At 34.3% G+C, this 12,729-nt stretch overlaps 1 protein-coding gene across 2 annotated transcripts in view; it reads right to left on the bottom strand.

Moving 5' to 3' along the window:
* The window catches only part of LOC114336054 (dedicator of cytokinesis protein 3), a 403,673-nt gene that overhangs the window by 308,920 nt on the left and 82,024 nt on the right, over positions 1 to 12,729 (bottom strand). For both annotated transcript variants that reach the window (XM_050659323.1, XM_050659324.1), the window contains exons 2-3: positions 11,180 to 11,457; positions 9,128 to 9,276 (exon numbers count right to left, since the gene is read on the bottom strand). In XM_050659323.1, the coding sequence (XP_050515280.1) occupies positions 9,128 to 9,276; positions 11,180 to 11,457 (427 nt within the window). The remainder of the gene's footprint in view (positions 1 to 9,127; positions 9,277 to 11,179; positions 11,458 to 12,729) is intronic.

Raw genomic sequence — 12,729 nt, 5'->3', positions numbered from 1 at the left:
TTCAACATTTACGCAAAAGAAATGAATATGAAAATATCAACCCAAAAAACAAAAAGCTTAGTAATAGCCAAAGAACCAATAAGATGCAAATTTGAGTTAGACCATCAAATTATACAAGTAATGACTTTCAAATACCTGGAAATTAATCTATACGCCGAGGACAATATCGAAGAAGAGATAAAAGGCTAAATAATTAAAGCCAGTAGCGGATGCCTAAACGACACAATTTGGAAAAACAAACACCTAAGAGTGGAAACAAAAGCCCGACAAAAAGTCAGTTATTAGGCCAGTTATGACTTACACGGCCGAAACAAGACCACACACAGGCAAAACACAAAGACATCTGGAGGCAAACGAAATAAAGATACATATTAAGAAGAATTGCTGGAAAATAAATCCTCCTAAAGCTACAGGACAGGGTAAGAAGTGAGAAAATCAGACGCATATGTGGAGTAGACAGTATAAATACCTGGGTAAAAAACAGAAAAGAAGAGTGAAATCAACACGCATAAACAGGATGTCTGAATCAAGGATAGTAAGAATAGCCAGGGACAAATCCCCGTTAGGCAAAAAAAGTATAGGACGCCCAAGGAAAATATGGAACGACAATTTAGGGGCAGAATAAAAGGCTCCGTTAACGAAAAACAGGCAGTACTGCCTATATAAAAGAAAAAGAAGAAGAAAAATCCTATCTTATTATATAATTGCGAAGTGTATGAGCGAAACATTCAATTTTTGTAGAGCTATAATACGCGCCTGTTGTAGGTCAGTACTGTATTTGAACTGCTTAATGACGTTCTACACCTTCGGCAAAGAATTAAGGATTTACATGAAATTTTAGTATGTTATAGTTTACTTCAAAAAAGATTTTTAAAAATTGTTTTACCGTACCGTTTAATTACTATTAAGGTTCATAGTTAAGTTTTAACATGGGCTCTTATGGGAATTCTTAAAAAGTTAATACCTTTTGACCCAAATTTACGATTTTTAATTATTTGTGCTTAAATTAAAGGTTTTTTGTAAGGAATAACATATTAAAAAATGAGGATTGTTTACCGTACCATTATTAAATAAAAGTGAAAATACTGTTTCGAAAATACTGTTTCGCTCTTAAAAACTTAATAACTTTTGACCCAAATTTACGATTTTTAATTATTTGTGCTTAAATTAAAGGTTTTTTTGTAAGGAATAACATATTAAAAAATGAGGATTGTTTACCGTACCATTATTAAATAAAAGTGAAAATACTGTTTCGAAATCATGTTTCGCTCTTAAAAAGTTAATAACTTTTGACCCAAATTTACGATTTTTAATTATTTGTGCTTATATTAAATGTTTTTTTGTAAGGAATAACATATTAAAAAATGAGGATTGTGTACCGTACCATTATTAAATAAAAGTGAAAATACTGTTTCGAAAATACTGTTTCGCTTGCATATAAGTTCCCCCCCCCTTTCCTCTGGGAGGCATACCCCGCAACGAAGGTGTAGAACGTCGTTAATATTATTATTTTGCTATTTTTTATTAACTGTACAAATGCCAAATTTTTATATGTGAATCATCTGATAACTACAGTCTGGCCACATACCGAAATTAAAACAGAAATTTTTGTATAATATTCGTCATTTATAATTTCCTCCGTTTATAAGTAGACGACCAAGATAATTCTATTCTAAAACACAAGATAAAAAAGTATGGGATTGTGGTAAAACGTCACAATAAAACTTCGGTAAACACAACGATTCAGTTTTTGTTTTAGCGTGAGCAAACGTGGCAGCCAATCAGGACATTTTTTGTTTCCAATAATTCATTACTTACAATTCAGTTCACATTTTTATGTGGCATCCGCATAACCACAATGTATGTATGTATGCTATTTCACGCATTATAATTCGACGGTTATCCCATATATGATGCACAATCTTCACTCATATCCGGGCGTAGTAGTTTTTGGACATTCTCTACTCTTTTCATCTACATAGTGTAGGAGCCGTGGGGGGTGGGGAGCCGATTATGCACTTTTATATCCCCTCGGAAACCTTCGACTTTTTTTATATTTTTAGTGCTTAAATTCGATTCGTCAAGGATACCAGGCTGAAAACCCGTTAGATAAATTTGTTATTAACAATTTAAGCCTGATTCTCATTAGACGTGCAACGAACCGGACCGGCAACGGCAAGGCACGGGTAAGGTTTTCTGAGTCAATTCACACTGCGAAAGGCTTGCCACGGGTTGGTTGCTTTGTGTAGTGAACAATGTTGAAATTGAACGTTAATAAAAATTGCTCTAATATTAGACGAAGAAACAGAAAATGGAAACAAATATTGCAGAAATAGAAAAATACGTTGTTGGGTTCTTAAAATGCTAAAGAAACGCACAAAGAAGGAGAATTTGCAACCTTACACTCAGAACTTTTAGATGGTCAGACAAAATTTTTTAAATATAACCGAATAGCAGTGGATTAATTTAACAACTTATGACTGCATATTGAACCATAATATTCAACCTAGTTCTTGAGTCACTCATCAGAAAGCCAATGAAACACCAAGACAGTACAAATTACTGCATATGCAGAAGATGTAGCTCTACACTTTAACACGACTAACTGAAGCGTTCAAAAACATTGATCCTGAAGCACCAAAAATGCAGCTTTAAATAAACGAAGCGAAAACGAATTACATGACCGTCAAAAGAACACCTGACAATGAAAATTATATCACTATAGACAACTATACCTACTTTTGAACGTGTGAATTCCGTAAGGATCGAAATTAATGCACGTATTTCCAGAGGGGTATGTTATTAAAAGATTGATGACACCGAAATTATTAGACAAAAGAAAAAGAACCAAAATGACTATCTACAGAACATTGATTAGACCCGCATGGTTGTGAAACCTGAGCAATGACGAACAGGGATGAAGCCCAACTCAGTACATTCGAGAGAAAATTACTGAGAAAAGTATATGGCCCGGTGCAAGAGGAAGACGGCACATGGAGAATCAGTAGAAACAACGAGGTTAATGAATTGAATGAAGGTTACGATATTGTACAATTTGTGAAAAGTCAAAGACTGCCATGGCTGGGACATGTGCAGAGAAAATACAATGAATAAACAACAAAGAAAATATTACAATGGAGGCCGACAGGAAGGCGCAAAAAAAGAAAGGGCCAGAACGAGAGGGATGGATGACGTGGAAGACGACATGAAAACCATGAACATAAGACAATGGAGAAAGAGTACACAAGATAAATCCGAATGGAAGGACATAGCCAGACAGGCAAAGACCCATCCAGAGTTATGATGTCAAAAAAAGAAGAAAAATTGGCGCATATTGAGGTACCTCGTCAAAAACAAAATACTTCTTTTCTCTATTGTCTTTATAAAACTGATTTTAAACAACCAATATTGCAGATTGCTTGCCGGTAAGGTATTCACACTGTCGTGACCTTCACGGCACATGCTAGGCAAAGATTGTTTCGAAAAGAACGTCGGATGCAAAGCCCGTCGCTTGCCGGTGCCTGGCACGCATAGTGTGAATTTAGTCCCATGCAGTTCATAAGATTTTATGTAAAATGTATCTTGCCGAGCCGATGCCTTGCCTATGCCGAGCACTTGTCTTGCATGATAGTGAGAATCAGCCTTTAATTGTTTAAAGATTGCATCTCATAAACTATTGGAGATATATATATATATATATATATATATATATATATATATATATATATATTTAATTTCACTAAAATGAAAATTGTTCCTTTTGAAAAAATAAACGAAATGGCGTTTGGTCTGCTTGATAACCGGAGGTAAATTTCGTTTCTCTTTGTCTCAATTAATTTAATAAAAAAAAATATTTTTGACGACCCCGTATAAATAATTACGATAATGTTTAAATTAGTGAATAGAGAATTGAATACCATTTCAAATGAGCTGACCCCTATTCACATGACCCCTATTCTCATTTAAAAAAATCATCGATTACGTCATCAAGCCCAGATGGGTGACGTCACTAGTATGATATATAAGCCAAAATATCATAATTTAAAAATAAAAATCGACCGGTTTCGGGATTTTTCCTTAAAGTCGCCGGTTTACGAAATAATGAATTTATGCGTTACTTTATAGACGCACTGTATAAATAAAAAATAAATATTAATGTAAAAATTTCACTAAATCGTGGTGAATTAATTAATTTATATGAGTTTTAAACAAAATTGAGCCGTAAACGTTGGCAATTTGATGGAAGTTGTAGATTAGTTCAAAAGGAACATTTTAAGCTTTGGCAAATGTTTTTATGTTAGTTTTTTGCCGAGATATTGACAATTAATTTACACGCGCACGCAATCGCTGTGAGCTGATCGTGCGCCTCAAAGCACGTTAGTAAAAGTTCCATATCTTGGTCAAAAATTAATATAAAAACATTTACCAAAGCTTAAAATATTCGTTTTGAGATTTTCTACAACTTCTATTAGTAAGACTTTTAAAGTTTATAGCTTAATTTTGTTGTTTTTAATGAAAATTTTAATATTTTTTTTATAAAATAATTTATTAAATAGGTACCTATCTAATAATAAATTAAATAAAATAATTATAAATATTTTTTTTATAAAGTTTTTTTAAAGCTAAAACAATTACCTTTAAAATGAGAAGGTTTTGAAAGTTAATCGCACGTATGAAAGCTGAGTTATACTGAAAAAACCCCATTGAATGTCTGTTTTGCAATTGTTTTTCACGAAATTTATCTCCGGTAACTCCGGTTCTAACAAGCGGATCAAACTTTACCAACCGCCATTTTGTTCATTTTCTCAAAAGGAACAGTTTTCATTTTAGTGAAATTAAATATCTCCAGTAGTTTACGAGATACAAGTTTTAAACAATTAAATTTTTAATAACAAATTTTCGGCCGGGTTTTTTGACCGGTACCCTCGAAAAATCGAATCTACGCACCAAAAAATAAAGAAACGTCAAGGTACCGAGAGGACATAACAGTACATACTCGGCCCTCCCCACTCCTGGCTCCTAGACTATCATCATTTGTAGGTATTCACGCTATCACAATTAAATAATTGAGAAAGCCATTTTTAATAATTGAAAATAAAGATAGAATTTAGATAAAAAAGAAAAGAAAATAATCGTTTTCGTTTTGATTCAATTCGAGTCTCTTGCCATCCTCTGACACCGTGTTTCGGGGTCTACCCTTTTTCAAAGAGGCTTTGCAAGGAGACTGAATTGAACCATAACGAAACGAAGAACTGCAGATATTAAAATATTTGCAGCGGAGTGTTGTTAGACTGTCCTCTAACGGGGAATGATGAAATGAGTGAAAATAATTTCGACCACGAGTCAGTATTCTCGCGTTTTATCTATCAATTCAGTTTTGTCATTGTTCACCAAAATAAATTTTAGATAACGTAAATATCTAATAATCCTTGCAATATAGTTCAATTCACGGATTTTGCCTAATAGTGAAATCTTAAAGAGTTACATTCTGTCAGATACAGGCATAAAATATTACTACCATACGCCGAAGAAATAGTTGGTGACTACCAGTGTGCTTTCAGGCCTGGAAAATCGACTATTATGTATTAACGACCGCGACGGCGAATAAGGCAAAATATTACTATAAACGATCATAACTTCGAAGTGGTTGAACAATTTAAATATCTAGGAGCAACAATCTCCAATAACAACAAAACAGATCAAGATGTTAAGACGCGAATAATGGCAGGACGCAGATCCTTCTTTGCAATGCAACATCTAATGAAGTCAAAACTTCTCTCACGAGGTGTAAAAATCCAGATATATAAGACTATAGTACGCGCATGGAAGCGAAACATGGACGCTAACAAAAAGAGAAGTAAATAAATTGCTGCTGTTTGGACGTAAAACTATTCGATTGATATATGGCCCCTGCAGGGACAGCGTGACAAACGAATGGAGGCGCGGATACAATAACGTTAGGGTACCTCTTCGAAAAGGAAAATATAGTCAGATATCTAAATGCCAACAGACTCAGATGGGCAGGGCATGTGATACGTGATACGCAATAATGACAATCACCTCATAAATAAGGGTCGCCAACTTCTTGAAAATTTCAAGATCTTGTCTTGATTTCAAGACAAGATCAAGACAAGAAGTAATTTTAGATTTCAAGACAAGATAAGAAGTTTTATGCCAATGCCATTACCAAGATTTCTTGGTCAAAAGAAAACAAGAAATCTTGAAATATCTTGATTAATAATGAAAACTCTAAAATGTAATAATAAATGATGGTTTTGCTTGTTTTCGATTCTGAGGGTTGCACACCCGCTAGACAGGCTGTTTCTACCATTTCAGGCGTCATCAGTAGCTTTTGTTAGCGTGCACACCTCTGAATCGAAAAATAGCTCCACCATCATTCTAAAGGGAATCTGAAAAATAATTCAAATTTCCCATTAGACGCGATACAGCGACATCTCATAACAAATTGAAGAGTCTCAGATGCAAAATCCACCAATTTAATAAAAATGTACCAGTAAGAACTTTCAACGCGAAAAGTCTCAGGTTTAAATTACTATCTACCATTTTAATTTTTATTAAATTGGTGGATTCTGCATCTGAGACTCTTCAATTTGTTATGAGATGTCGCTGTATCGCGTCTAAGGGGAATTTTCATTATTTTTCAGATTTCCTTTAGAATGATGGTGGAGCTATTTTTCGATTCAGAGGTGTGCGCGCTAACAAAAGCTACTGATGACGCCTGAAATGGTAGAAACAGAGCCTGTCTAGCGGGTGTGCAACCCTCTGAATCGAAAACAAGCAAAACCATCATTTATTATTTTATTTCCTTTAGTCGGTTTGAGTACTGAAAGTTCCTCTGCTAACCTTTTCCGAGACGAATGAAGGCGGAATGTGATCGTTTCCCTTTCGTTTTCTATATTCGTCGTCTGCTGTCTTATTAATTGAAAAAGTCGCAGATTTAGGATGTACCAGTAAGAACTTGCAACGTGAAAAGTCTCAGGTTTAAATTACTATCTACCATTTTAATTTTTATTAAATTGGTGGATTCTGCATCTTAGACTCTTCAATTTGTTACTCTAAAATGTATTTATTTGTGAAATAGATAACATTATTTTAACATAACATAATATATTTTAATTTATTGAACACTTTATTTTATCCCTCGGAGATTGAAAATATTTCCAGTTTGTCCAAAAGTAAGTTTACCCCAAGTGACACCAATGGGAGTGTGCGAGTGTGCAATATTTTTCCCCTTCGAGTATTGAAGAAAGTGTTTTAAAGCTTCTCAGATACTGACAAAATTTACAAATCAGAACCCATTCTTTATCTAATATTTTGCAATTATTTAGATTTTCGATGTAGCAAAATGTAGTTAAAGCATTTTTTACACTTAAACCCATGTTAGCATCTCGAAAATTGAATGCCATTTTGTAGGCACATCTAATTTTGGCATAGTCATCTTACAATAATTTATGGGCTCGCAAGTACTGTTTAAGTTGCATTTGCCCTGAGTGTTTGATCTTTTTTGAAGAGGTATTTCATTTTACTTACAGGATAATTGAAATCTAGAGCAGTATCATTTCTATCATTTTATATTTCGATCTCATCCTCCAAATAATCAAAATCCTTTTGGATGTCTAACTGTCTCGATTTGGTATAATTTTTATGAAATCCTGGACAGCTAAGTTTAGAATAGGTATGTGCGAACCATACAGAATGCTTACTTTAAGCATGCAACTACACCTCAATTTTTCGTTAGTCAGGATACAAATGCAGTTCGGGGACTCCCCCCAGTGACAGTCGAGGCCGTGTCAGCACGCAACGCAATAAAAAGGTCGTCGGGGAAACACCGGATCGGGCAATCAAGAAATTTCATGATCTTGAAAAATCAAGAAATTTCAAGATCTTGAAATTTCTTGAGTCAAGACAAGATATATAACATGTCAAGAAAACGTCAAGACAAGATTTTTTTTAAATTTCTTGATTTTTTCTCAAGACAAGAAGTTGTTGTCAAGACAATAATTCTTGTCTTGTCGACCCCTACTTATAAACAATGTGTTTTGGGAAAGGCCAGACGGGAGAAGGTCTAGGACGGTCTAGAAAAAGGTGGAAAATGGGAGTGAGACAACGGGAAACAGTTGCACAGGACCGACAAACATGGAAGGCAATAGTAAACGCGGCAAAGACTCACGAAAAGTTGTAACGCCATTGATGATGGTGACGATGAGATACAGGAGAGGAGATACAAGTTAGAAGTTCAAACGCAGACGTAAGTTTTTAATCCATCAACGAGACAATTTAATCTAGTTTCCCCGGTAAATACAAAATATATATTCAATACGGAAGTCTACACTTAAATCACATTTCTATAAAGCAGTGATGTACTGCTCAATTTTGAAGGATTTCAATTTTAATTAAATAGCGGTACTGAATGTCTAATATTGGCGTTCGCTAGGTTTATCAGTATGCGTCATTATAATTGTGAAGTATATTTTTTATTATAATTGAATTTTTCCATTTTTTATACCTTAACCTTGCATGTTCGGCGCATGAATATCTATTATTTGTACGTACATATAATTAAATTACGATTGATTAAAATAAACATAGGCGGTTGAGTTTCGATTCAATTCGAGTGTCTTACCATCCTTTGACACGTTTTTCTAGGTCTCACTTTAAAGAGGCTTGTAAGAAGACTGAACTGAATCAAAATGCCCCGACTAATTGGCAATTATATTAAAGTAATATACCAACGCATGCCTTTAGCGACCTCTAACGAGGAACGATGCAGTGAGTGTCGATAACGATTAAAGTCAACTGTAAACCCAAGGCTTAACCAAGCCATCGGGCGATGCTAGGAATCATCTATTCCACTAATGCATCGACGGTTTACCCATCTAAACCTAAACCGTACTCTGCTATTTTGCAGCTCTGCTAACCGTACTACCATTTTCTTCTCTGCGTCGAGTGATTAATTTTTATTTAGAAAATATATTTCTCTCCGCCATTGGTAATTTGATTGACAGTTTTATCTTACTTAAGAGTGGTTTTCAACATCAAGTAGGCAAAAAACGGTGAAACGGACAATACCATAGATATACTAAAGGAAAAATTGTAACATACTCACCGATTTCCCCAATCTATTTTTTGGATAATTTTGAGTTTCAGATCTGTGGTTTGATCGTGAGTCAAAGTACCCAGGACGAGTTGCCTTCTCCATTCCAGAAGATCCCGCATGACCTTTCCAACAGTTTCGAATTTGTAATGATTTCTGTCCTGAGAATTAAAAATAAACATGGAAAATTAAAGTACATATTTATAATGCTCAGACTATTTTGTGTCGAATTACCTTGCAGTCCTTTCTTATCATGAAAAAGTCGATTTGGGAGTGATTTTGTCCACTTTTGTACGTAATAAGTTGAGTTTCTCTCTTTTGAAAGAATGCGTTAACAATCGCCATATTGAATTATTAGTAACAGCATTGCATATGGCATGGCGATTGTTAATATATTCTTTCAAAAGAGAGAAACTTAACTTTTTATGTGCAAAAGTGGACAAAATCACTCCCAAATAGACTATTTCATGATAAGAAAGGAAGATATTAACATATACATGAATGTAAGCCAACAAACCACAAAAAATCACACTTGATTCTGTGGTGATTACACCACTGTGGATGTTAAAAGTCGAGAAAAAAGGTCTATTCAGGGCAAAATAGTAGAAAGGATGTGTTGGAATACGAGTATGAAAGGAAGCCCTAATACAATTTGGAGGAAGATGGCTAGCATCGTTAAAGATACTGCTATTGAAATACGTGGGAAAACGTTAGGATTGGTGGTGGTCAAACGAAATACAAGAAAAAAATCAAAGAGAAGAGGAAATTATATAAATAGTGGCAAGAAAATTGGTAGGACACAGATTTTCAATACTGTATGGTCGCCAAAAAGGAAGCGAAAGTAGCGGTAGCAAGAACTAAAGCAGAAACGTATACAAATCTGTACGATCGACTTGATACCAGGGACAACGAAACAAAAATAGTCAAAACAGAGAGCAAAAGATTTTAATCAGATTAAATGTGTCCGAGATGAAAATAATAAAATACTAATTCACAAAAATGATGTCAAAAAGAGATACAAAAAGTATTTTGACAGTTTGTTAAATGAAGAATTTGACAGATATCCAGTTGAGTTAACAGATACAGAAACAGCAATGGTCACCAAAATAACAAACGAGGAAGTGATTCAGGCACTTCAAAAAATAAAGAAAGGAAAAGCAGTTCGAACAAATGATATATTACTGCTGAAGTGAGGAGAACGTTAGGAGAGACAGGAACAAGTTGTCTAACAGGTTTATTTAATAGAATTATGGAAGTTGGACTAATGCCAGACGAATGAAAAAGAAGTATATTAGTACCTGTTTACAAAAACCAGGGAGATATGCAACAATGTACAAACTACAGGGCCATAAAACTACTTAGTCACACCATCCGATAATCAATTTGGTTTTATGCAGGGCAGATCAACAAGAGATGCAATTTTCATTATAAGGCAGTTGATGGAAAAATACAGGAATAAAGAAACAAACGCTCATATGATATTCATTGATCTTGAGAGCATATGATACAGTTCCTCGAGAGATTCTGTGGTAGGCACTCAATAAGAAAGGAGTCCCCTGTGAATATGTAAAGATTGCGTGGGATATGTAAGAGGGAGCGACAACTAGTGTTAGGACAGGTGTGGGAGAGACTGATGAATTTCATGTGAAAGTAAGATTGCACCAAGGCTCGGTGATTAGACCTTATTTATTCTCATTAGTTTTGGATAAGATAACAGCGATGCTACAGCGATGATGTAGTGTTAGAAGGAAATAGTGAAAGCGAAAAGTAATAATTTTTAGATTGGTATTACAGAGTAATCGGGAAATACATTGAGATGCATGCAGTAGACTTAGGATTGAATGGATGAAGTGGAATGAGTGTTGTGTAACAGAAAAATTCCAATGAAGATGAAGGGAAAATTCTACAAAGCTGCCATAAGGGCTAGCTATGATGTACGGAACTGGCAGAACCTTATATAATAATTTTTTAGTGATAATTTTTGTATTAGAGGGGTAATTCTTGTATTTTCTTGTCGTATTACAAATTACAGTGATTTTTGTCAAAATACTAATATATACATACCACAAATATTCCTTTCCAGATTCTTCCCCATTCTCGTAGGACAAGCGTAACTTCTCTGACGATAGGATCCTCTAATGGAACAATACTTTCGAAAAGTCCTTCGTTATCCACCTTACATGGTTTGAGATATATGTAAGATTGTGGAAAGATTCCTTTGTGCGCTCGATTTTTGGAAGAAAATCCTCGGTACCAGCCTTGACATTCTTCTAAAATTTGCACGGTATCGCCGATTTCCAGAGAAAGACCGAATTTTGTGTCCCCTTTCCAATTATATATAGCTGTAAAAAAAGAAGTTAATGAGTTCTAAATATCACAAAAATAACTAGAAGCAAGCTTAATATTACATGTTATCAGCTATACAGAGGGAAAGTACCAGAAGTTTGAAAAGGTCTAATATCTTAAAAACACTTATTTTGCAATATTTTTTAATATAACACCCTGTATACTTAACCTTTATTGAAATAATTTCTAATTGAAATAATTTTCTACTTTAATACCAGTTTAACCGTATACAACAGTTTCGATTTGATAAGTCAGGAACATTTTAAAAAGATAAAACAAAAGCCTAGAAACGCCTAATCGTCTCAATAACTTTTTTGATTCAAACTGTATGTACAACTAAATTTGAACATAATTAAAAGTTTACTACATTAATGTTTATCTCTAATACGTCTATTACATTTTTCCATGTTTTTCTAGAAATGAATATGGATTCATCGATAATTCCTTGCCTTAACTCTGCAACACTTGCTTGTTTAATTTTACAAATTCTACTTTCCAAATATCCCCAATAAAAATAATCTTTAGGATTCAAATCGGGGGAACGAGGAGGCCATTCAATACTACCTAATCTACCAATCCATCGTCGCTGGGCATCGAGGCGCTGAGAGTTATCACAGGGTGTAATCACCGCGCACCGTGGCAGTTAATACTAAGCAATGAAACGTGATTAAAGGGCTAAATTTTAAATTTCGTCACTCAATTTTTGCGATTAAACTTTGCAATGCACAAATCCGCACCTTTTTCTTTGAAAAATTCATTAACCTTTATAGAAGAATAAGACTTACAGCTTGAAAAAGAAATGTTGTCTTCAGAAATGTTAGAGCTATATACTGTAAAAATTATCAGAAAAAAATATTAAAATAGAACAGAGTTATAGCGAGGCAAACGCAAAAAAGGTGATTTTATTTTTTTATTTTTAGGGTAAAATTGCGATTTTGACAATGTTCCCCCACATGAAATTCAAAATAAATGTCATTTTCGTTTTCAGCACCGTCAAAAACATACAGTATGTCTAAAATTGGCCATTCACCTCTCCGTGGTCAGTACATGGTCATTTTGGGGTTGCCTGCCGCTCGCCTATGACGGATAGACCGTATTGGCATATTGAATGCACTCGAACAATGTAAAGTAGTCGATTTATTGTATTACTGTATCTAGATTAATAAATATTACCAATTTTTGTTAGAATCGTGGTACCGAATATTTACAGAATTAAAATAATATTAAATTTGACCTTGAATTGGAAGTAGGATTACCTTAGTCATACG

The sequence above is a fragment of the Diabrotica virgifera genome, chromosome 8, assembly GCF_917563875.1.
Source record: "Diabrotica virgifera virgifera chromosome 8, PGI_DIABVI_V3a".
In the NCBI taxonomy this organism is placed as follows: Eukaryota; Metazoa; Arthropoda; class Insecta; order Coleoptera; family Chrysomelidae; genus Diabrotica; species Diabrotica virgifera.
The sequence above is the reverse complement of the archived record's forward strand: the minus strand, read 5'-3'. Positions and strand labels throughout refer to the sequence as shown.